Source organism: Candoia aspera, chromosome 10, assembly GCF_035149785.1.
Source record: "Candoia aspera isolate rCanAsp1 chromosome 10, rCanAsp1.hap2, whole genome shotgun sequence".
Lineage (NCBI taxonomy): Eukaryota > Metazoa > Chordata > Lepidosauria > Squamata > Boidae > Candoia > Candoia aspera.
Genome location: NC_086162.1, coordinates 8,099,837 through 8,126,412, shown reverse-complemented (window position 1 = coordinate 8,126,412; position 26,576 = coordinate 8,099,837). Strand labels below are relative to the sequence as shown.

The 26,576-nt window shown below is 48.4% G+C and overlaps 1 protein-coding gene and 1 long non-coding RNA gene across 2 annotated transcripts in view; both read left to right on the top strand.

The window, feature by feature from the left end:
* Positions 1-26,576, top strand: part of LOC134503360 (uncharacterized) — a 209,110-nt gene that overhangs the window by 31,398 nt on the left and 151,136 nt on the right. The gene's annotated exons all lie outside the window — the stretch shown is intronic.
* Positions 6,626-26,576, top strand: part of LOC134503355 (angiopoietin-2-like) — a 37,938-nt gene continuing 17,987 nt past the window's right edge. Inside the window, exons 1-3 of the mRNA XM_063312141.1 lie at positions 6,626-7,077; positions 19,979-20,134; positions 24,843-24,964. Of these exons, the coding sequence (XP_063168211.1) occupies positions 6,748-7,077; positions 19,979-20,134; positions 24,843-24,964 (608 nt within the window). The 5' untranslated portion in view covers positions 6,626-6,747. The remainder of the gene's footprint in view (positions 7,078-19,978; positions 20,135-24,842; positions 24,965-26,576) is intronic.

Here is a 26,576-nt window from a genome sequence, read left to right as displayed (position 1 = left end):
ACCTCAGTGGCCACAAAATTGTAAGAAAAAATAGTTAGGCTGCCCTTGAGTTGAACTTAAATCCTAGTGAGTATATGGACATATCCATGCAATTGTCTTGGCAGCAGGACAGAAATGGCTGAGGATTGACTTCTGGGATGTCTTTTCAAGGCCCCATTTTAGCTCACAGTTGTGGAATATCCTGGTGCTTTCATATTGAAGTACTAACTAGAACTCAACCATGTTTACCTTCCAAACCAGGTTCTAGCAATCTCCTGTGGCATGCTAATACCAGGGTTTCTCAACCAGGGTTCCATGGCACCCTAGGGTTCCATGAGAGGCCACTAGGGGTTCCCTGGGAGATCATGTTTTATTTAAAAAATTATTTAAAATGCAGGCAACTTCACATTCAAGAGGTCAGTTTCATTCTTTATTTTTAGTTTAAGAACACTGTTAATGCAGATATACAGGCCCACACATGAAACAAATATATCAGTTTTGTGACTTCCAGCCTATATCTGAGCCTGGATGTACAGGGGTTCCCCAAGGCCTGGAAAATATTTCAAGGGTTCCTCCACGGTCAAAAGGCTGAGAAAGGCTGCTAATACTATCAGCTTCCAAGTCACCTGTCTGGTTTAGAAGTAATGAAGCAAGTCATCCAAAGATAGGTTGTTACTACTTCTGACTAGTTGCATGCTTTTTTAAAAAAAAAAACTTTATTTAAACTCACCTACCATAAAACACGGTTTCATTCTTGGGTTTCTGATGGGCAGAAGTAGTTGCATCCTGCATACAGACGATACCCTTGGCCAGGAAATGGCAAGCCTTTCTGGCTTCAGGCCCCATCATCTCCTCTAGCAGCTTGACCAGGGCCCATTTCATAACCCACAAAATCTGGAGAGATCTCACGCAGATCCTCCCAAATTAATGAAACTTGGTGAGATCTCTGCAGGAGGTTTTCACATTTTTCTGATGAGTTGTTAAGGAGCTTTGCAAGGGAGGCATGGAAGTGCCTCTTAAGGATCTGAGGATGTCTAAGAGTAACAGTTAAAAAAAAATCAATCCGAGGAATAACACCGTTGTTGCTCATATTTGTATGATTTATTATGGAAGAAGTCAAAGTAACAAGATAAGAATGTTGACCTATATTTTACTTTCAAATTAGAAGCCAATATATAGGCGAGTCAAGGTAGTTAGTTTCTTATTCTTTCTCTTGGATTTTGGGGGAGGGGGGAAGCCTGCTTCTTTTGAGAGAATGGGACAGCCTGTATCTGTGGGTCATTTTGTAATGGCTGCTAACTTTGTCATCGGTGTGAGAACCAGCACTCGCAGTTAGGTGTCGTGTTGCTGAGCCGTTTAATGAAATATTGCCGTGTCATAGATGGTGGTTTGAACGGAACTGGTCCTTTTCCATCTGCCTGTGAAGAATCAGCCAACTTTTTGCAGGGCGCTAGCATGGCACACTTACAACACCCCTGTTCTATAATTAATACTGTGTAACTAATGCTAACAATAAATACTATAATGCATACTGTGTTCCCACCATCCTTCAGAGGAGCACACCTCTTGTGCAGCGCATCCTTATAAATCCCAGATCGGAAAAGATCCAGATGCAAAGCACAGATCTCCCACACTACTTGGCCTTGTGGTTTGGCCCTTGTGAAAAGGTAGACCTTGCCTTTTTCTTTGTTTAGAATTAAAATTCCATTCCACCCCCTCTCCTCCTTTATAGTCCACCCAAGTCAAAAAGGCTTTTGTGCTTTTGATGCCTTCGGCGTTTGGCTTGAGATGAAGAGTCATCATGGCAGGCTTTCCAAAATCAAAAGGAAAAAAGGGGGGGAAAAAAGCATTATGTGGAATGATCTCACCTGGGCCAAGAACCAAGTGCAGCAGACAGCAAAATATTCTTCTCTCCTTCTTGAAAAATAACTTCAAGGTCATCAACAGGAGGAGGGTAAAAAAAAACAAGATGGCGACCAAGATCTCATGCTCACAGCCACCATCTTGACTTTTGTCTCAACACCTACAGACACTCTTGAATCATACCGTACTAACCAGATTGCATAATCATCAGTTCCAACACCAATCACCCAATGGGCTCCAGGGTTGAGTAGGGACTTGAACCTGGGTCTCACACCTTCATACGCAATGCCAAGAGGTCCTGATGAAAGATGCAGCAGTTGACAGGGGAACTATGCAAATTGTAAGGGAATTTAGAGATGACTTGGGGGAAAATGTGAAGGAACCATTAAGGGGGAGGGGGAGAAGGAAGGGACAAACCATTGAAAGACTTGGAGAAGTGATTACGCAGTCCAGAGATTGAATCAGGCACAAGAAAAAAGTTCCTAATAACCCTGCCTTGATATTGTTTAGTATTAGATGGAACAGAGAAAAACTTGGAGAGGCTTTCATGATTCTGTTAATCTTGAATAACAACAATAAAGTAGCATTACTGGAAACCTTGCAGTGTCTGGCCCACCTGGTCCAGAAATTGTTTCAGGAATTCAGCTCTTTATTGTCTCTTCTCCAGCATTGGCAGTAGGGAAATGCAAGTACTGTAGGGAGCAGTCTTCAGCAAACTGTCACCTTTGGGGATATAGAACACCCAGAATGGACAGCCAAGCTGGAGTTTCACTATTACCACATCTGAGGCACCAGGCTGGGGGAGGCTAGTATTTATTTTACTCATTTGTGCACTAAATTTGTATCTGGTGGTTCCTCTGAGAACTTAAGGCTGGATACAGAGCACCTCTGCCAGAGATGGGGACCAGCTCAAAGTCACCAGTGAAATTCCGTGACTGAAGGTGGATTCAGGTGCATCCATGAGTGGAAGTAAAAAAAGTCACAATGGTGCCCACGACTGTTCAATTGAAGCCCCACCCCTTTTTTATGTGTCTCGCAACACTTGTAAAACGGGGCAGGACTTTGATCACACTCTCATGGGTGCCGTCTTGTTTTTTAAGTCTTGCTCCAGATGCCCCTGGGTGGATTGAACCTGGGTCCCTTCCGTCCTTTCCCCATAATGAAGATTAAAAAGTAAGCCACACATTACTAAACCAGCTGTCACCACCCCAGACCAAAAAGTCTGTAATTTTCTCATGTAAGAAAAAAGACAAGGAAGGAAGGAAGGAAGGAAGGAAGGGAATGCCAATCAGTTTGGGATTCCCTGGGTCGGAGCCATAAATATTTACTGGAATTAATAAGTCCAGACTGACCTTTGCAGGAAAGAAGAGTGCCTCTGGCTTTGCTTTTGAAATATTTTTCTAAGTAAACAAATTGTACTCAAAGAATGCAATTTACCAAATCTAATTTCAAGTGGAAAGTCTTCCAGTTCAAGATATGACACAGCAAGGACTCTGGCTTGCTTTCATGAAGCAATGCTGAACAGTTGCCATGTGAAGTGTCCTGCGTTCAGAATGGCTGGCTTCACACTTTGCACTAAGCTAGGGTTTATTTGATAAACTGTAACTGACTGGGTTCAGACAACACTCTCTTCCCAGGCATGGGGGTTGCAAGATTAGCAGGAGTTCATGGGATGTTATGGCATTTTATTAGATGTTAGCCACCCAAAGGCCAGTACAAATCTAACTAACTAAATAAATAAACCCTAACCCTGAGTTATAAACCAGAATGATAGGGCTTACAGATAAGCCATGAACCCTACCCAAACCAAATGACATTATGGCATGGTATGGGACGCGGTGGCGCTGCGGGTTAAACCGCTGAGCTGCTGAGCTTGCCGATCGGAAGGTCGGCGGTTCGAATCCACGTGACGGGGTGAGCTCCCGTTGCTAGTCCCAGCTCCTGCCAACCTAGCAGTTCGAAAACATGCCAGTGTGAGTAGATTAATAGGTACCGCTTTGGCGGGCAGGTAACGGCGTTCCGTGTAGTCATGCTGGCCACATGACCACGGAAGTGTCTACGGACAAACGCCGGCTCTTCGGCTTTGAAACGGAGATGAGCACCGCCCCCTAGAGTCGGACACAGCTGGACTTAATGTCAAGGGAAACCTTTACCTTTACCTCTATGGTTTGGTTAACTAGCCAGAATGTTAATAGGGAAGTTCTACTGAATTATTCTGCAGAAATTATGAAGGTTTACTGGGGAGATCTCTATGTAACTCACCCCACACTCCAAAGGCACACCTGTTGAGAACATTTCACAGGTTAAAAGATGTTTTGATAGCAGCAACAGTTGCGAGCATGACAGACTAACTGAACATGCTTAGAATCCCCTTCAAGATGAATATGTGAATGTCTGAAGTGGAACCGACATGTTTGGGATGTCAAGATATATCTGTATCCTACTAAAACTCTCGTGTCTGTTTGATACTTTGTAACCTTTAACTGGGTGCAATGGTGCGGCATAGGCCAGCAATTCTTGAACCAAGGTACCTCAAATGGGCTAACTTACAGAATACATCCAAAATCCGGGACCCCTGACTCCCGTGGAATTGAAATTTGGCAATTTTATAAAGCATTTTATGACATAAAAATGATCATGACACATTGTATGACATAATGCCAAATGTCATAAAACATTTCCTGTGGTCAACTCCTGATGTTTGACTGGGCTATACAGTTCAACATGGGCTACCTTTAAGGCAGATGCATCTCTAAATTTCTCCCTGAATTTTTAAGAACTTTTCCAGTACATTAGAAGCTCTGCCATTGTTGAAGGCATTGAGGAATCTGGTAAGGAAATATCTCTGAAAAAATGACCTAATGGGTCACGGGTTGTCTAGCATGAATTATTCTTCCTCAGTTTAAGCCTAAATAGAGTTACACAGAATTCTGCGATTTTCAGCAAAACATCCAGCTTCTAATCCTAGTGACTAAGAAGTTTGTGGGTCATGGCTGCTGAAGTCTCAGAACGCAGAAATGTGGATGAATCACATTTCCCAGAATCAAGAGGCCTGGGTTTCATTGCCCCAGGCAGATTCATGAGGAAACAGGTAAAAGACTGAGGAATACGCTGTGTAAAGTATGAGCATTGCTTCAAAGTAATTCTGAACCAGTTTGGAACCAGCTCTGGATCAGACATGTGTGTCCACATAACATTGGCTAGTTTTGAGAGCTGATTCGGTTTTTAGTTGGCCCCCCTGTGGTTGATAATTTACGACCCATGGCGACCCCATGTATAACAGAACGAAATGCTGTTTGGTCTTGCGCCACATGCCTGGCTGTTCCAATGTTTGCATCCATTGTTGCGGTAATTGTATCAATCCATCGCATTGAAGGTCTTCCTCTTACAGCTAATATATTCTTTGCAACATTGTGCAGCTCTGGTAGAGCTTGTGAGTGGTCCTTCTCCCCGTTTGGGAATTTGGCCTTCTCCCACTTCTCAGCTCCTGACCTCAGCTGCTTTAGCAGGTCTTTCAAGAAGAAAGGGGGCTTGACAGCTCTGCAGCACCACCTCCCATAGAAACTGCTGGGGGTTGGAGGCTGTTTGGACAAATATCTACATCGTGAAATACGGAGTGTGGTTGGGGAGGTACAAGCAATTTATTTTATTCCCTTTTTGTGATTCCAGATCCAGCTGAGGGTAGGGTAGTGATTCAGTGACACACTTGGCTCTCAGTATTTCAGGCATCAGGTTCAACTACTTCTGAGGGACTGGGCATGATGGAATGTGAGGGTGATCATGGAAGATGGGGGGAAGAGATGACACGCAGATAAAAGAGAAAGGAGCCCACAGCTGCATAATATCCAGAGAAAGAAACTGAGGAAGGACCCACACTAACTACTCTGGTGGTAAATAGGGAGGGTGGGATGTTGTTCTTTCAGACTTGCAAGATTCTGTTAATGTAGCCTTATAATAAAGTAGAATTAGCTTATCTCATCATGTTTCCTGTCTGGTTTACCTGGGAGGGCTGACTCTGGGCCACAGCTTGCACTGCTTTTTGAACTGTAGTGGAATCCCATTTTAAATTCCTCCAGTCAAGCTCAAATCCTATTATTACACAAAAGGTCCACACAGTTTTCTTGGCAACAGTGCAGAAGTGGTTGGTCACCACCTTTTTCTGGAAAGTTTCAACTTCCTAGCCTACGACCTTGGGACTTCCAGGTGAGTAAGTTTCCCATCCAAACATTAAAACCGGTCCAATCCCGCTTAGCTTTTTCCAGCCCAGCCAAGGTCTCCTAGATGCTGCTGGGGAGCTGAGCAACCTTCACAGAAACCAATTTGGTAGTCCAACTGAGTTCAACGGATCTTATAACCTGGTGAGACAGCTTAGGATTGCCACCATAAGCCTTGCTATAAATAATATACTAAGGATTGTCGTTCAGTTTTCTCCCGTCCCATCATTTCTGACGGGGAGGGGAGGGTTCTCGAGTTCCTCCTTCGCCCCCAAACTCGGGAAAGTTTCCGCGCAGCCACATCCTGACTCCCCGACGGCTCCTGCCCGCTCCAGGCTGCCAGGCATCGCTCGCCGGAGAGCAGCGCAGCGCTCCAGGCGCTGTTGATTCGGAGCGCGCGTCCCGGCGCTGTAACGCCCTCCTGCGAAGCGGCGCTCGCTCGACTCAGCCAGCGAAGCGAGCCCGGCGACCTTCCAAAAGCCAGCAGGGGGGCACAGGACGGCGGGGGCGGGAAGGGGCGGGGAGTCTGGGAGGGCTCCAGCCCCCGCCAGCCTCCAATTGCACGCAGGAGGCGGGGAGCCGGAGATCGCGGGGCGTCCGGACCTCGCAGGAGGCAGCAGACTCGGGCGCGCCGGACGCCCGGAGTTGCGCCCCGAGGCGGTTGCTCGCAGGTCCCCCGAGGGAGGCCAGGATGGGAAGCTGGAGGGTCCTGGCGTATCTCTTGCTGCCCGCCTGGGCCGGAATAGAGCCGGGGGTGCTGGGCTCCCCGCCCAAGGGGAAGGCGCCCCCAGAGCGCCTCCAGCACCGCCTGCAACACGGATCCTGCACCTATACGTTCCTGCTGCCGGAGGTGGGCGGCTGCGACCCTCTCGCTGCCCCTGCCGCCCCCGCCGCCGCCCCGTACCAAGTGTCCAACTCGCTCCAGAGGGATGCGCCGTCCATCGCCGAAGCCCAGTGGCCGGTCCAGCGACTGCAGCAGCTGGAGACCGTCCTGCAGAACAACACCCAGTGGTTGCACAAGGTGAGGCGGCGGCTGCCTGAGCGCCCAGGCAGAAGGACGTGGGCAAAACCTGCAGGGATCAGCCCCTGGGGGTTGGGGGAGGCGCTGGGGCGAGCTGCGCGGGGCGGGGGTGCATTCGCTGCACTCAGTTTGGCTTGGCTTTGTGGGGCGGGGCTTAGAGCAGGGGTTGAACTCAGAACAGTCCCACGCCTGATGCAACGTCCAAAAATGGATTCATTAGAAACAGTGTTAAGTGGCTTGTGTGAATGCAGGCATGGCTTTCACTGGTTGGGGTCTGTAGTATCTAAGGCAGTGTTTCTCAGCCTTGGCGACTTTAAGACCTGCGGACTTCACCTCCCAGAATTCCGCAGCCAGCATAGCTGGCTGCGGAATTCTGGGAGGTGAAGTCCGCAGGTCTTAAAGTCGCCAAGGCTGAGAAACACTGATCTAAGGTAGAGTCTTCTTTCAGTGGAGTTCTCAGGATGGCTTGACTGGGCCCTGCTGTTTTCTTGGCAACAGGATCCAAGTGCTCGAGGGTAGACAGACATGCGCACACGTATGTGTTCATCTGCATGTCCTTCGTCTGCGTTGCATTGAAGCCTTGCGAGAAAAACAACAGGCTGTGGAAAGTGTCAATGATGGCCAGGCCCACATTTTGCACTTGGCCAAACAGTGGCTTGCTTGCAGTTTAGCGTTTTATATGAGTCCTGCCATTAGGGTTTGTAACCAGGATTTATGACTTAGGATGCTGTGCAAACCAACTGCAAATGAGTCAGCAAACCAATGTGTGAAATCAGGACTAAGACATGGTTTAATGGGTGGGTTCATGCAACACACTAAACTAAAACCAAGCAAATCACATTATGGTTTAATACAGTGGGTGACTCAAAGCAAACTTCTGATTCCTAATTTTTTTTTAAAAAAATTATGTTAATGCCCTATAACATATTAAGGGTGACCTTCCTGATTTTGAAAGAATTCTACAATCCCTCATCTTAATCCACAAGGGTGTCTAAATAACCTACTTACCCATATTTTACTAAGCCGGGGTTTAATTTCCTGGAGTTCCATGGCGCAATGAATCAGAAACTAACCTTCTGAGTTTAGCTGTCCCAGATATGGTCCTTGTTACTCCATGGGTTCCCTTCAGCCAAGGTAATCCAAACTCAGTGTGTTAACTTTCTATGGAAGTTTAGAATTTAGAAGTTGAAGGCTAACTGAGGGTCACCCTGGTATATCTCCTGCTCTTGGTATCCTCATGTCCTACGGTGTTTTATAATTGCCCAAGCTCACACCCTGCACTATGGTTTATTTTAACTAGCACTGCTATATCTAGGCTGCAGATATATGGAGAACCACTAGATGGCAGACGAAAAGTAGGAAATACTGCCATCCAGTGGTCATCTGGATATTTGTAGCTCAGATCTGATGGCCCCTATTTTAATCAGTCTGGGCTGAACAACCCATAAGGGGCTGGCTTCCTCACACTAAGACAGGAATGGGGTACATTTGAGTGAATAAGCTTTGCTGTTTGAGGGAGGATTCATTGAAAGGGGTGATGATCCAAGCTGGGTGGGTGAGATTGTCACAAAAGTGATCAGGGCTGGGATTTTCATTTCTTTTCCTGTTATTTGGAAGGGAATTTTCTTGGTTTTTTAAAAAAAACTATCTGGTATCAAATAGCAGAAAACCCAGACTGTTAAGTAGCAGAAAACCCAGGCTTTAATTTTTGATCAGGGTAAAGACTTGATTGCTCATGCCTGCATTAAACATGAACGACGATGTGGGTTCACACATCATGTGAACTTCCACCCAACAAACCAACTTATGGCTTTGTGGGATGTTTGAGTCAGGGAGAGGCATCAGAAAGCTGTCTGTCTGAACAGTTTTGGTGGCCAAGATTCTTGCATCTTCAAGATCTGTATGACAGAGATGCAGGAGAGGCGTAAATTATTCAGATTTGAGGTGGACAAAGGGGCTTCAGATGTAGTATGTGTGTCATTGCTATACCTGTTGACATAGCAGTTTGGGCCCTGCAAAATTCTCCCTACATTCCTTGGAAGTGTGGCCAGAGAGGAAGGAAGATGGGAACTGTAGTTCATTAATACCCATAGGACCGTAGATTGCTTGTCCCATCTTAGGGGTTCAGGAGATCTCACCTCCTTTTTACACTAGTGCTCAAGCTGAGCAAAATCTATTTTCATGCTATAGTTCAGAGCTGGAATAAACTCCAGTAGGATTGCCAACTCTTGGGATCCAGCATTGGATGTTCCTAAAAATAATCTGAGCAAGACAGGGGTGGGGGGGCACTACTGTTTCCTCTGGGAGTTGCCAAACCTCTTCTCAGTGCTCACAGCTATGTCTAATCCCCAAGTAGGAACACGTGGCACATTTCTCATCCCCGAATCCTGCCAACTTTCACCTGTTTCTCTGCCTTTAACCCCAGCGGGATCTTCAGAGTGCAGCCTGGGAGCATCCCATGGAAATAAAGGCACCAAAGCGAACCAGACTGTTCCTCCCCATCTCCATCGGTTGGCAATGCTCACCCCTGGCAGAAGTGATGTGATTTGGGGAACCACAGGCCCAAATGGGCACGATGTTTCTGCCTAAACCTTGGGAAAATATCTGAACGGTGGAGCAGAACCGGGCAGTTTCCTGCAATGGGTGCGCTGAGCCTTTCTCCCTCTTCAAGCACACCAATTATTTAATTAGGATTCTTGGTCTTAAAATAACAAGCTGACCAGTTATCAGCATAGATGCACGCAGGCTGGCAGGAAAGACGAGAGCAGCAGCAGCAGGAGGAAGAGACGGTGATATTTTTAGGGGCGCTTTGTATCTCCTGTTCGTCTTCCAGCCAATGGATTTTGAAAACATTTAACCGTTCTAATGGCTCGCATAACCTTCCGTTTTTATAACGTGCACCATGTTTAAAACTCATGAAGATGTGCTTTGCTTAACCATGATTTATTAACTAAATGGCAGAGGGCTAGATTGGCAGCACAACCCTGAATTATCGTTTCCAAACCAAGGTGCATGGGTTTGTAGAATAAGCCACAGAACAAATTAGGATGCAGTGTGTTCCAGGAACCCAGCCAAGGATTAGAATGCTGAGTGGGTTCGTTGAATGTCATAATGGCCCAGTTCTGACAACATACTAAACTGCAAACTATGTTTACCAACTTTGATGACTGGATTCACACAAAATGCCAACCTATAATACAATTTAAGTTGGACTCAAAGTGTTGCATGAATTTGACCTTTGTGATTTGAAAAACCTGGCCTATAGCTGTGTATGATGTGTGAACCAAATTGTAGCTTAGTCAATAAACCATTGTTAAAGAAAGCATGACTTAAAAGGTGTGAACCCAGCCAGCCATCCTGACTCACTTCACACATCATACAAAGCCATGATTTGCTGAATAAGATGCAACTGGTGGGAATCACACATCAGACTAAGCCATAAACTATGAACCACCATGACTGCTTCTCACAGCCCATTAAGCCAAGACAATCCTTTTATCTCCATACAGTGCATAGACCCAGCCTGCATGGCTGTGGGGCTCAAGCTGGGGGAGCATCAGCACAGCCAATTTGCACAATATGCAAACTGTAGGTTGAAAATTGGAACCCTGGAGGTTGTTTTTTTTTTTTATCAACTTGGGAGGTGTCACATTAAAAAAAAAATTCTGATCAGGATCTTACCAAGCTAATAAAAGTTAAAGAGGAATTTATTATTAATAGTATACCAAACTGAGAGCTGTCAGATGTGCAGGGGAGCTTCCAGTTAACATTACAAGGGAACCTGGCGGAATAGGAGGAAGTTTCTGACTTAAGCCATTGGAGACTTTTAGAAAAACACGATAATGTAAATCACCCTTTCTCAACCTTTTGACCCCGGAGGAACCCTGGAAATATTTTTCAGGCCTCGGGGAACCCTGCACATTCAGGCTCAAATATGGGCCAGAAGTTACAAAATAATTATTATTCATTTCATGGGTAGGCCTGTATATACGCATTAACAGTGTTCTTAAATGAAAAATAAAGAAACAGACTTACCTCTTTAAGGAGAAGTTGCCCGAATTTGAACTAATTTTTTAAGTAAATCGTGATCTCCCAGGGAACCCTTAGTGACCTCTTGTGGAAACCTAGGAGCCCTGGTTGAGGAACCCTGATATAAACAATGACTAACTTTAAATTTAAATATCTTTTTTGCATCACTGACCAGCTAAGAGGGCCACCAGATGGCAGAAAAGAGCTGAGAGTTTTCTGTTCTTGGTCCTGCCATCTACTGGTCAACTTAATTTTTTCAACCTAGTTGTGGTAGCCCCACAGCAGTGCCTCCGAGCACCTAATGACAGACACTGCAGTTCAGGTGTTTTTCAGCCCCCCCCCCAAAAAAACAAAACGTGAGATGGAGCCAGGAGATCTTATTTCAGTGAATGCACCAACAGAGTGTATGTGCATGTGTGCGTGTATCGGCAAAGGAGAACCAGTTCTGGGTCTCTGTCCTGGAATGTGGCACTGGGCCAGGTCTTGGGTGCTGTCGGTCTATGCAAACCTTCCAGCACATCTCCATTCTGGTTTTTTTGGCACATTTCAAGTGAATATTCCAGGTCTCCTCTCAATCAAGGAGGTTCCCGTGTGGTTATTCTACCCTCCCCGCCCCCGAAGAGAGGGACTAAGACACCATCAAAGATGGAAGGGTGTGAATTTTCAAAACAGACCCTGATCAAGAACACAACTCAAACATGGCAATGATACCCACTCCAGCTGAAAGGAAACTCTTCCATGGCTTGTCAGCCAGCCCCAAGTGCTGTCTAGAAAAGTCACATTTTGCCTAGAGGATGACCAAGGTCTACAAGAAAGCCAGCCAGAGGCAAAATACAGAAGAAAGTGGGAACTGTGGGGACAATGGCACAACCCTCTGTCCCTTTTCTGCTTCTTGTCTTGAAAATGACACATGGGAGGCATAAAGGCAACAGGGCATTCCCCCCACTAGGTAATCTTACCCATCCCAACAGCCTCCAGCTATGCTGGGAAACTGTCACTCCCAGATTTCCAAACCAGACCATGCATATCTGGAGACTGCCTTGGATCAGTGGGCAGGAAGGGAGGGATAGACACAGTCTTGGGGACCTCCCACAGTTGTCTCCAAATTATCATGTTTAATGTGATAAAATGAGAAAACTTATTAAAAACACAGGGAATGATCATACCAACTGTCTTTATCCAATCCAACCAACCCAACCCTAATGCTTCTCTCAAGAGGCCAAGGTTAGTTCAGCTGAGACCGAACTGGCTGAGTCAGCAAATGAAATATATAAAATGATATACACGGGATGTCTGTCAGCTTCTCCCCAGCCACATTTGCACTTGAACGCTGACGATTATATAGTTATTGGATCTGTACACTGCCAAATTCAGACAAACTCAGGGTGGCTTCCAGAATGACAATTAAAGCTTCCGCCGTTTAACATAAAACCTAGCCGTCCTCAGAATAACTTAAAAACAATAAAATAGGGTGGGTATAAATAAAGCATCTGTGGTAGATAATACAGGTTAAAAAGCAACCAATACTAACCATTAAAATCCAGCATAACACACAGATGCATTAGCTATCAAGATCAAACACCCGGTCAACCATTTTCCTCAATACTAATAAGAGGAAGGGGGCTTGTGAACTCAACCAAGGCTGCTGGCCAACAGGTAAAGGAGGAGAAAAGTGCCTTGGGGTCAGCTTGAACTTGGGCTCCTATCCATGTTTGGACAGGCGTGCTATTTGTCTTTTGCTACTGGCCCTCTAGGCATCACTTCCGCCAGTTCCCCTATAGAAGAGGAGGAGTGGGAGAGAAAAGGGTGCTGAGATGATCATTGGGTTAGTGTGCTGCCTACATGAGGAAAGTAGGGGGTGCCAAACAGCAATCAAAGCCCCGTCTCCCTTTTACATGCATTGCACATAAAGGAACTAACATCAAATAAAAGTTTGGTTTGGAGGAGCTGCATTAGTTGAATATGCCTGTGCAAAACCTTTAATGTTCTAAGTCAGGGTTTCTCAGCCAGGGTTCCATGGCCCCTGAGGGTTCCACAAGAGCCCCCGAGGGGTTCATGCTTTATTTAAAAAATTATTTCAAATTTGGGCAACTTCACATTAAAGAGGTAACTTTCATTCTTTATTTTTTAGTTTAAAAACACTGTTAATGCTTATAGACAGGCCTACCCATGAAACCTTCAGCAAAGGATTGTTACCTTGTCGTGGTGCTGGAGCTTGAGCACCTCAGTGATGCCATGAGCTAAACCGTGAAGGGCCACCCAAGACGGGAAGGTCATGACAGAGAGGTCAGACTAAATGCAATCCCTGGGGAGGTAATGGCAACCCACCCCAGGATTCTTGCCGTGAAAACTCAATGGATCAGTACAACCAGAGAGATGTCGGTATACCATCGGAAGATGAGACCCGCAGGTCGGAAGATGGTCAAAATGCTACTGGGGAGGAACAGAGGATGAGTTCAGCTAGCCCCAGACGTGATGACGCAGCTAGCTCAAAGCCGAAAGGACGGCTAGCGGCCGACGGTGCTGGTGGTGAACGGCAAATCCGATGTTCTAAGGATCAACACACCATTGGAACCTGGAATGTAAGATCTATGAGCCAGGGCAAATTGGATGTGGTTATTGGTGAGATGTCAAGATTAAAGATAGACATTTTGGGCGTCAGTTGTCATGAGTGCCGTTGAGCTGAAGCCATCAGCGCAATGGCACACATGACAATAGCAAGGAAACAGGAGAAGGGGCTCAAGATAAGTAGCCATCAACTCACAACGACTAACGGCCAACAAACAATAGCTAAACGGATCACGGAGCACACCCAAGCCATCAGCGCTAATACAACGGAGATCGCCCAGCTGACAGCAATCACCGGATGAATAGAAAACCCGATGATGGGCGATCCCGGAACGCCAGCGGGGCCTCGCAACCCCTCACCCACCGGCAGGGCAACGTATTGGACAAAGGGGGGTGACGTGACCGCGAGTGAGGGGGCGCTGACCGGCGCGGGGTATTTAAACCCCGCACCGGCGCGCTCCTGTCACTCTCAGCTTTTTTCCCGACGCTGTACCTGCGCTGTGAATAAACCAGAGCCTGATCCACCGAACCAGTGTCTGAGCATTATTCAACGGTAGGCAGCGCATGACATAAAGCTGAGAGTCATAAACTCAGCCTCGCCGAGCCCCACCGGACGACAACGAGCCGCGGGAGGAATAGACGGCGAGAAGACCAGCAAGATGAAGCCGGAGCGACGCGGGCAAGGAGGGCGAGCCGCACGGCAAGAAACAGAGGAGGACCGACCGAGGCCAGAGGCACCGCGGACTCCCGGAGCCATGGACGCCCACCCCACCCGACCCGAGCCGCAGCTCCAACCCCAAGGGGAGATGGCGACGGAGGCAACCCGACCGCGGGAGGGAGCAACATACCTTCCGAAACCAGCGGAGGACCCCGCGCCCCACATCGCACCCCAGCAACAGACGTGGAGCGACAGCCCAACGGCGGTCAGCACGGAGGAGGACGATGGAGACACCCAGCAGACGGCGGAGCAAGCGGACCAACGGCAGAGGGAGGATGAACCCCGCCGGCAACCCACCCCCGCCGACACACCGACGGAACCGGCCCCAGCGGCGGCGCGGACCGTGGACGAGGAGGCACGAGCTGAACTCGCGGCCATGCGGGCCCAACTGACGGAACTCCGGACCATGCTCCAGTCGCTTATGCCCCCCGCGCCACCCAACGACGTCCCCGCACAGGCCCACACCCCGAGCGAAGCACCGAACCCCCACGGGCCAGCGGAAGGTCAGCAGACGGCCCAGGCGGATGACACCACAGGCCGGGAAGCGAGAGGAAGGGCCGCGCAAAACGCCCGGGCCCCAAAGGACTTCCCCATCTTCTTCGATGGGAACCCCACGAAACTGTCGTTCTTCATAACGAACGCCAGGGAGTTCATGGGGAGGCACGGACACTCCTACGACTCCGAAGCCGACAAGATCGCCGCCGTGGCGATCAAACTACAAGACAGGGCGGCGGACTGGTACGTCCAACTGTACGAGTCCAGCTCCCCCGCCCTCGCCAACTTCCCTGCCTTCATCAATGAGATGAAAACCTACTTCGAAGACCCCCTAGCCAAAGTGAGGGCGAAAAGCGCACTCCAAAGACTTAAACAGGGCACACGCACTGTCCCAGACTACGCCCTGGAGTTCAAAGCCCTCACGGGGAAGGTCAGCGACTGGTCCGAGACCACCCTGCTGGAAATGTTCAAAAGGGGGCTCAATCGCGACGTTCTCCAATGGGCCCTCTACCGCGACGACCCAGAAACGCTACACGGGTGGATCCACCTCGCGGGGAAGGCCGAACACGCGCACCGCACCTTCCTCATGACAACCACGGAAGACACAAACTATGCCTGCAAAAAGGTACCCGCACCACACGTGGGGATGGCCGGCCCCATATACCCAAAAAAGAAATTCAATCGGGAGCCCTGCGGGAAGTGTGGCAAACTAGGGCACAAGACGGTGGATTGCTTCGCCAACCGACCGCCGACCAGTGCGCCTAAACCCACCCCGAAAATTAGCCCCAAACCACCCAACCTGGGGCCGCCCCCTCACTGCCGAACGACCGTGGCCACAGCGACACCAGAGGAAGGCTGGGACGCCTACTGGGGGGAAGAGGATAACGTAGACCCCGACCAGCCGGCGGGAAAAGCTCCCCGCCTGCCCTGAAACGCGTTGCGAGGCAGGCGGTGGGACAGCAGCGCGGACCACCTCGACGGAACGACGAAAGCCCCGTAATAATGGCGGCAATCAAACTCTCTGCCGGCAACGGAGCCACCACGGCCGCGGCACTAGTGGACTCGGGGTGCTCAAAAAACCTCATCCACCCCGACCTAGTCGCCAAACTCGACCTCCGCTGCTTCCCCCTCCCCACGCCGTTGGCATTCCACCAGCTGGACGGCTCTACAGCGGGAGGGAAACCAGCCACGCTGCAAACCGAGCCGGTCACCCTGCAAATGGGCACTCACACCGAACGCACATCGTTCGTCGTCACTCACATCGGACGGCCCATTGCAGTCCTGGGGATGCCATGGCTCGCGACAAACAACCCGCGCATCAACTGGGAGACCCGCACCTTCACATTCGGCGACGGCGAGTATCGGGCACCAGTTCCAGCGGGCAGAACCAACCCCACTGTAGGACGAGCGGAGGCGACTACACAGGACAACGCCGCTACCATAGCAGACCTACCGGAACAATACGCCGACTTCTCCGAGGTCTTCAGAGAGGCGGAAGCTGACCAACTACCCCCCCACCGCAAGACGGATTGCCGGATCGACCTGCTGCCCGACGTCCCCTTACCTAGACCAAAGATCTACTCGATGACCCCGAAGGAGATGGCAACCCTCCGGGAGTTCATCGATAAAAACCTAGACAGGGGATTCATAGAGCCAGCATGCTCACCAGTCGGAGCCCCCGTCTTATTCCGGGAGAAGAAAGACGGCACCCTACGGCTCTGCACCGACTACCGGGGCCTAAACGCGGCTTCCCTGTCCAACAAATACCCCTTACCCCTGGTGAAGGACATGCTCGCCCACCTGTCCACGGGCAAAATCTTTTCCAAATTGGACCTTCGCGAGGCGTACTATCGCATCCGAATCAGGGAGGGGGACGAATGGAAGACTGCGTTCAACTGCCCCCTAGGCGCCTTCCAGTACAAAGTGCTGCCCTTCGGACTCGCGGGGGCCCCTGGGGTGTTCATGCAGCTCATCAATGAGGTACTGCATGAACATCTGTTCAAAGGGGTCCTGGTCTACATCGACGACGTCCTTATTTACACAAAAACGCACGAGGAACATGTGAACCTAGTTAGGCAAGTCCTCGACAAGCTCAGAAGGGCGCAGCTCTATGCCAAGCCTACAAAGTGCGAGTTTCACAAAGCGCGCCTAGACTACCTGGGGTACCGAATCTCCGGGGACGGCACAGAAATGGACCCCGCAAAAGTCGAGGCGGTGCTAAACTGGGAGCGCCCCCACAACAGACGCCAACTCCAGAGCTTCCTCGGCTTCGCGAATTTTTACAGGTCATTCGCCCGGGGGTTCGCAGAGATAGCCCTCCCCCTAACGGACCTCCTCAAAACCAAAGGGGTGGGGGACACCCGACGTGCCAAGAACCCGGGCACAGTGTTGAATTGGACTCCCGCGTGCCAGACCGCATTCAACAAGCTGAAAGCGCTGTTCACCACGGAGCCAATCCTCGCGCACCCGGACCCAGAACGGCCGTTCGTGGTCCAAGCCGACGCCTCAGACTTCTCCCTGGGGGCCATCCTACTCCAAAAGGACCCCACGGGACTCCTGAAACCATGCGCCTACCTGTCAAGGAAGTTCTCCGAGACAGAAAGGCGATGGCACGTCTGGGAGAAAGAAGCCTTCGCGGTAAAATCGGCGCTAGAAACATGGCGACACCTACTCGAGGGAGCCACCCAACCATTCGAGGTCTGGACCGACCACCGGAACCTCGAGGCCCTCCGAACGCCCAGACGCCTTAGCCCAAAACAGGTCCGATGGGCCCAATTCTTCAGCCGCTTTAATTTCCAGCTGAAGTTCATGCCGGGCAAAAAGAACTTCCTGGCCGACGCCCTCTCCCGACTGCCCCAAGACGAAGAGCCCGCCCCAGACACCATTGGGACGGTCCTATCCGCCTCGCAACTGGGGATGGCCGTGACCACCCGAAGCGGCGCTCGGAGGCAGCTCGACTCTACGGCGCAGCCGACGGCGGGACAACCTGCGACCAGACGAAGCCAACCGCAACTACCAGGGGGAATGCGCACGGACCTCGCCGCCGCCCTCAAAACCGACCCCTGGTTCCTGGCAAACCCCGACAAGGTAACGATGGCACAGGACCTGGCATGGGGGGAAGGCAGAATCTATGTCCCGGACTCGCAACGCCAAGCGATCTTGCATAGGTCACACGACGCCAAACAAGCGGGACACTTTGGGTTCCTCAAGACCCTACACCTAACACGGCGTCAATTCTGGTGGCCCGCGCTCAGGTGAGACGTAAAAGCATACGTAGCGTCCTGCCCAACGTGCGCTAGGGCCAAACGGGCACCAGGCAAACCCGCGGGGCTATTACAACGGGTGGCAGAACCCTCCCGCCCATGGGAGGAAATCTCCATCTTAATGACCACCAGATCTAGTACCTTGGACTGCAAGAAGATCAAACCTGTCCATCCTCCAGGAAATAAAGCCAGACTGCTCACTTGAGGGAATGGTATTAAAGGCAAAACTGAAATACTTTGGCCACATAATGAGAAGACAGGACACCCTGGAGAAGATGCTGATGCTAGGGAGAGTGGAGGGCAAAAGGAAGAGGGGCCGACCAAGGGCAAGATGGATGGATGATATTCTAGAGGGGACGGACTCGTCTCTGGGGGAGCTGGGGGTGTTGACGACCGACAGGAAGCTCTGGCGTGGGCTGGTCCATGAAGTCACGAAGAGTCGGAAGCGACTAAACGAATAAACAACAAACCCATGAAACAAATAGAATAATTTTGTAACCTCTGGCCTCTATTTGAGCCTGAATGTGCAGGGGTTCCCCGAGGCCTGAAGCATATTTCCAGGGTTCCTCCAGGGTCAAAAGGTTGAGAAAGGCTGGTCTAAGTCAAAGAAGAACTTAGGAACAAAGAGATTGGCCCTTGATCGATACAGCTAAGCCTTATGTGAATACCTGAATATCAAACCTGTTAACTTTAAACTTAGTGTCATCAGAACACAAGGAACAGCCCAGCGGAAGAAGCATTTACAGAGAATCAAACAAATTCAAACAGCAGAGCGAACTGTGGTTTCTTTATTCCTAGTGGAACAACCTCCTAGTTTCTGGTATGGTATAACAGTGGTCCCCATAGTCTCCCTGTTGATTCCCATTGTGTGGTTTTGCACAATATATGCAACTCTGCTGACCTGGGTATCCAGGAGGAGTTCTCCCGGTCTGGTGTATCTCTTCAAAGACACCCATCTGCTTAACTAAGTAATTCCTCACAATTTAAGCATGGAGCCAAACAGGACTGATCTGCTTCTCCCCTGAAATATGCTGAGTTCGTAGAAGCAGCTGTTTCTTAAGCTTGCTGACAGGAAGTTTTCAAAACCTTGGGTTTCCAGGGGTGAAGTTTGGTTGAGAAACTAGTCACACTAGAGAGCAGAAGAAGCAGGGAAAGGCAGAAATAACTAGATTAACAGAAGGAACCAAGACCAACCAATACACATCTCATTCAGTCTCATACTCTACATGGTCCGGCTCAATGCGCTAGAGATGCTGGCTGAGGAATTCTGGGAGTTGAAGTCCACACATTTTAAAGTTGCCAAGGTTGAGAAACAGTGCTCTAGAGAAGTGCCAGGTCTTTAGAGCTGTGTGGAACGATGGAAAGGTCAAGGCCATCCAAACTTTGGGGAAAATGATGTTCTATAGGGCAGGACCTGCAACAGAGAAGATCCATACCCCATGGATCCTACTAGGTGACACTGTTTTGCAGAAGGGACATGAAGCATACCCACTCTGCAGATCTCACAGGATGAGCAGAGACAATTGGAGAGAGGCAGTCTCACAAGTAAGCATTTGGCCAAGTCATCAGCATAAAGAGAGAAGAAAGAAGAAGTGCTGGTGATTTGCGAAGTAGTAAACATATGGCTCGCCAAAGCCTCCTGGTAAATTTCTAGTCCTTAAGTCCCCCTTGGTTTAAACTTTGCAATCAGAAGATGTTGGTGATGGAAGAATCAAGCCAAAGTAAAAAAGTTAGTGTGTAATGTACATATCTAGGAAAAGATGTGCAGATGCCCTGAGGGATGGTTAGCCCTACTTTCAATCCCAACTGCTTGTGTTCTTTTTTTCAGCTGGAGAGTTACATCCAGGGGAACGTGAGGATGGAGATGTCAGACAGCCATCTCAGTTCCGTACAGGACCACACGGCAGCCATGTTGGAAATTGGGACCAACCTCCTGAACCAAACTGCCGAGCAGACCCGGAAGCTCACGGATGTAGAGATACAGGTCGGCAGATCTCCTTTTTGTAGCTGTAATGATTGCCCTAGCCCAAATACTCAGACTCACAAGAGGCTGCTATATGAAATCTGATTTATTAAGGAACTAAAGGCAAATACAGAGAAAGCTGAGAATGAGCAAAAGCGCGCCAAATACAAACTTAAACCCTTGGTGCAAACGTATCCCGCCTCCCTCGTAACAACCCCGCCCGGCACAGGTGCAAGCAATCGTCAGAGTTGCTAGCCTGGGAAAGTAACCTTGAGCGCAGTAGATAATGCAAATACATTCCAGAGCAAAGCCAAAAGATAAGCACTCCCATCCTCCCGAGAAAGATGAAACACGCATCCTGCTAATGACATGCGAAACGTTACGATGTATCAAAGACATTGAAACGGTGAACATGACATACCGCCCCCCTAAAAATATCCCTAGGGACCCGGCTTAGTGGGATAAGCAGAGTGGAAACGGGCAACTAGGATAGGGGAAGCCACATCTGTTGCAGCGACCCACTCCGGATGAGGGAAATGTTTCCAACGAACTAAATATTGCAAATTATTGCGAAGGCGTCTAGAGTCCAAAATTTCTTTAACTTCAAAGTGTTGCTGACCATCAATCATGATGGGGGTTGGAGGTGGAGGTTGGCGATGCCAGCGGTCAGAAGGAATAGTCGGTTTGAGCAAACTGCAATGAAAAACAGGGTGTAAGCGTTTGAGGTTATGAGGCAAGTCAAGTTTAAAAGTCACAGGGTTAATTTGAGCGGTAATTGGGAAAGGACCCACAAATTTAGGAGCCAGCTTCTTGGAAGGTTGTGAGGACTTTATGAACTTGGTGGAAAGGTAAACCGAGTCCCCTACTTGAAACGCCGGCTGAGGAGCACGCTTCCGATCAGCATACTGTTTGTAATCCAATTGTGCCTCAGCTAGTGCTTTTTGAATCATTGGCCAGGAGTCTGCCAGTTGCGACGCCCAATCACCCGGAGTGGCCGATCTGCCCGAAGGCTGCGGTAGATCAGGGATAGGTACAAAGTCTTTGCCTTGGGCCACCCGAAATGGGGTTTGGCCGGTGCTTTGATGCACTGCATTGTTGTAAGCCACTTCGGCAAAAGGGAGGAGGTCTACCCAATTGTCCTGCTGGTAATTCACAAAAGCTCGAAGGTATTGCTCCAGAGTAGAATTTAAAGCCTCTGTGGCCCCATCCGTCTGGGGGTGCCAAGCCGTAGATAGGGCTTGCTTCGTTCCCAACAATTTGAGGAACGCCCGCCAAAATTGTGAGGTAAATTGTGTGCCCCTGTCTGAAATTAAGCGGGAAGGACATCCGTGTAGCCTGTACACGTGTACTAGAAACAGGCGGGCCAATTGACGTGCCGACGGAATGGACACGCAAGGGATGAAGTGGGCTTGTTTTGAGAAATAGTCTTTGACCACCCAAATGACAGTTTTGCGTTGACTGGGTGGTAATTCAACAATAAAGTCCATGGAGATTTCATCCCAGGGGCAGGAAGGGGCAGCCACCGGCTGCAGCAGTCCTTGGGGCTTCCCCACCTTGCGCTTAGACATCGCACAAACAGTGCAGGAGGCAATATAGTCTTTGACATCCTTACGTAATGTGGGCCACCAGAACTGCCTCCTAACAAGGTGCAAGGTTTTTACAAAACCGAAGTGACCTGCCAGTTTGTCATCGTGTGAACGTAGTAACACCTCTTTTCTGAGGCTTTCAGGGACGTAGAGGCGGTCGGATTTCCAAGCGAAGCCTCGGTCAAAAGTAACATTGTTTTTATTTGCCAGCAACCAAGTATCTGTTTTCAGTTCTTTTAGAAACTTTTGTTGCAACTGGGAAGGAATTGACAAAGCGCTCGGCTGGGCGGCGTCTGCAGCGGGTGGCTGCTGCGCGCGCGTTTGGCTACGCGTCACAGCCTGCATACCCAATTGGGGCGCTGTCCACAGGGTGCTAACCATTTACATAAAGCTGAGAATGAGCAAAAGCGCGCCAAATACAAACTTAAACCCTTGGTGCAAACGTATCCCGCCTCCCTCGTAACAACCCCGCCCGGCACAGGTGCAAGCAATCGTCAGAGTTGCTAGCCTGGGAAAGTAACCTTGAGCGCAGTAGATAATGCAAATACATTCCAGAGCAAAGCCAAAAGATAAGTACTCCCATCCTCCCGAGAAAGATGAAACACGCATCCTGCTAATGACATGCGAAACGTTACGATGTATCAAAGACATTGAAACGGCGAACATGACAGTAGCTCTTTCCTGGATTTTATATCTCTGGGTATTTCTTGCCAACTCACCGGAACCTGGTTTGCCTCTTTAAGCCATAATGGCCCCATCATTGCTTACTGAATACATCACAGTTGAGATGGCAGCCAGAAGGAAACATGCTCCCCAAGCCACAGCAGCCACTTTCACAGAAGCTACGCCAAAACAAAATGGTGGCTTAATATGATGGTTGGGTTTCCACCACAAGCTTGGCTCGGTCCCTGAATTCATGCTCTTCTGGATTTGCACAACCGTAGACTGACCAAATAGTCTAGGTTGTTGCAGCCACCAAAAAAGAACCAAGCTTAAAATTAACACCCTCTATGTTGGCCGGCCACTGATGGCAATTTGGAAGCTTCAGCTGGGTCCCAATGCAACACCCTGACTGCTGTCACTGGTGGAAGCAGATTTGGCCATCTAACAAGAACACCACAGTCCTGCATTGGCTGCTGATTTATTTCCAGGTCCTATTCAGAATGTTGTTTATTACCCTGAAAGCCCTACATGGCTCAGCTCCCAGGTACCTGCAGGAGCACCTACCCCAACAAGGGCTTTCTTGTGGAGAGGGCTTGGTGAGGAGGCTTCACCCCATGTGAGGCAAGTGGGTGGGGGAGGGACCAATGGCACACCTTCTTGGAGGTTGCCCCCCTGCTCGATGTACCTTGCATCTCAAGCTATGGAACCCCCAAGACCTCTAGCCTTTAGGAAGCTACTCAAGAGCTGGCTGTTCCACACAGCATTTGGATGTTCATGGTACGCATCAGTTATTTGATTATTGACTGTGATGGATCTCGGAGCTGAGGGAGGAGAGAGCACATTCCAGGGAGATAAACGTTCTCACAGTGTGGAGAGCATTGGGAGGCTGGCCAGGAAAGTTAGACTGGCCCTGGCTTAGGGTATTTTTCCTTTAGAACAGTTAGAGTACCTTTAGTCTGGCAAGATTCTGTATAGGGTAGGAATAATAATGAAACTAAAGTACAACTTCAGCTCAGCATGGTTCCTGCCCATTTTCCTGACATTGTGCTTAATTTTTGTATAATCCTGTATGTTCAATTATATGTCAACCACCTTGAGTCTAGGGAAGCAGGCAGGCTATCAATCTGCGCAATAAATGAGTAAATAACCAGTGTACCATGTTGTAAAGATGCAGCCACTGATCTAGTTCAGCATGTAGGGTGAGCATAACTAATGTATGAACCCGGGTTAACTCTGTGCCCTGGTTGACGCAATACTTTAAGCTATAATGTGGCTTGATGGTTTTAGCTTACTAAGTGGATAAGGTGTTGAACCACATCCAGTTTCAGTTCCACCCTCAGTCCTAGAAGCCCACTAGACAACTTTGGGGCCACTCTCTCTCACTTCAGCCTACCCTGCAGAGTTGTTGTTGTGTGGATAAAATGAGACGAGATCCCCTGCTTTGAACTCCTAGAGAAAAGGAGGCCTGAATGAATGGAAATCAGCTTTCACTTCCAAAAAAAGATATTTTTCTTGTAGTTCCATTATTAGAACAGCACAACTGATAAAAACTGTCTTCAAAATTCCACACAATGTTGTTAGGAAGGAAGATTTCACCAATAGACATTTCTGATTTTCTGCTAAAACCAGAACATCATTTTCCTTGATTAAGCAAAGAAAAAGTCAGTCTTCTCCAAGGGGCTAGCTTTTCATTATCCTCCACATTTTATACAACCAAGAATAATGTTCAAGAAGAAAGGAAGAAGAACAAGAAGGTCCTGCCTAACAACATCAAAGCAGGAGACCCAGATGAGTTTTTGCAATCATCTTTCTACAACGAATCCTGAACATGTAATGAAATCCAAAAGCTTAACCATTTAGCTAGGCTTAACTACATTAATTCAATTTTGAATTCTGCATTGTGCGATTGTTGCCTTTCATTCTTTCCCCTCTATTTTCCCTTTCCCAGTACACTCTTTATATCTGCAATTTGGCTTCATTGGCTTTTATAAAGAAATTTCTTATCAACACTTTCCCCTGTGCAAGATTCCACAGGGGAATCCCTTGTGTTTCAGGATTGTTGCCACGTTCGTTAAGTTCTATATTGCCTTGCTTATGGCATGAAGATCCAAAGTACTGTACATTCTTTTTTTTATTTTTCCTAGAGCTGGGCTGAAGGAAGAAAGGCTAAATGCTTGCCTAGCTAGACAAACTAGGGGTGTCAGGAGCTTCAGCTTGATTGGTGATGCTCTATCATAAATATCTAAGGGACCTTTGGAAGAAGGGGTTGGCCAGTGAGGGCTCCCAGTTTGTGACACTTGGTTTGTATAACAATTAGTTCAGTTCATATCATAATTTAAGCCATCGGTCATGGTTTATAAATCACATGCTAAACTAACATCAAACAACATGAAGATTGAGTGTGATGCATGCACCACCCATGCTTTTCCCTGCTATTTCTGCTCTCTGGTGAACACCATTTTTCTACTACCAACAACCAGGTTCTCAACCAAACTTCACGTCTGGAAATCCAAGTATTGGAAAATTCCCTGTCTACCAACAAGCTTGAGAAACAGCTGCTTCTACAAACCCACGAGATCAGCAGACTCCAGGAGAAAAACAGGTTAGTCCTGTTGGGCTTCATCTTTGATTCATGAGGAATGAATTAAGGCCAGTTAATCCAAGCGCATTTGTGGGATCCTATTGCAGCTGTAGCATTGTAGACCCCTGGAGTGGAGGGGAATCTTGAGAAACCATTACAAAACAAAAAGGGCAGAAGCTCCAGAAGAGGAGGAAATGTTAGGAAGGGACTCAGGCCGGCTTCCCCCCGACTCGCTGGGACAGAGATGGAGGAGAGGAAAAACACAGCCAGGTTTGCAAGGTTCTGTTAATACAGCCTATCTCAATAATACTTAGTTCTAGTCTTCTTCTACAGTTGGCTTCCTGATCTGGACAACCTTGAAGGGATGACAAGCATTTCAGTTTCTTTTGGAGAGAAAACCCAGTATCTCCAGGCAGTTTCTGGCGAAAATCTTGTTGGAACCTCAGTCAGCAAATTTGCCTGTACAGGGCAAGACAGACCAATTCAAGTGACGCATTTAACTTCAGGTGTCTCTGCAGAATATGATTTAAAAAAAAATCAGAAAGACAGCCACAGCAGTGCCTGTTTTTTTTGTTTTGATATAAGCCCTGCCTATCTTAATTATTGATTGGCGTTCAGGGTGTGCACAGTTCCTTGAACTGTAAATTATAAGTGCTATGCAACAGCTTTTCCTACAGTATATCTTTTCTTGACGTGGTTAAACGTGTAATGTGAAGATGGACAGTCTAAGACATGTTACTATGACCTTACGTGGGATTAGTTCCAGGGCAGAATTCTAGATGCAGTTGCCCTGACGTGAAGATGCTAGTAAACTCTAGATGAGTGTCAGCCTTACAAGGTAGACCAGACAGGAAACACAACCAGATCAGCTAATTCTACTTTATTGTAAAGCTACATCAACAGAATCTTGCAAGTCTGAAAGTCCAGTTCTTCCATAGTCACCTTTACAGCCTGAGAAACTAAGGAGGGTCCCTCCTGAGCCTCTTTCTCCACCCGTTATGCAGCTGCAGGCTATGCCCTCTCTTATCTGACCACTCCCTTGACAGCATCTCTTTGCTCCGTCTCCCAAGGTCTTTCCCACATCCCATTACAACGAGTGAGCTTCTACATAAATCCAGTGGCAGGTCTGCTGTAGTATTTTACTGATTGGCTATGACTACTTTTCTGTTTTGCAGCAGAAGTCATACAATGATTGGCTAACCCTTGGGTCGGTCACAAACCCATGAATGCCCATGCTTGGAGCAGAATCATTCACTGCTCTGATTGGCTGATCCTTGTGTCAGTCCCACAATCAGCCATCAACAGACACCTAGAGATAAACTATATTTACATACCATTCAAAAGAGCCAATAAAAAGCTTAGGGAGGAGACAAAAAGACTATAACCCATCCTCTCCAGCAGCCAACACCCAGATAGGCAGGGATCAACACCAGGCAAACAATCAATCAGAAAACAATGCCCTAATCAAGGAACGATCAAGGAGAAAACCACACTTCCACCAACACTGGTCGGGTTAGCTACTGGATATAAACAGGGAGCAAGCCCCACACTCCTTCACACTGATGATATTACCTAGTTGGGTGATGAAACATCTGCATGTAAACAACCAAGCTCAGAGAGCACCAAGGACTCC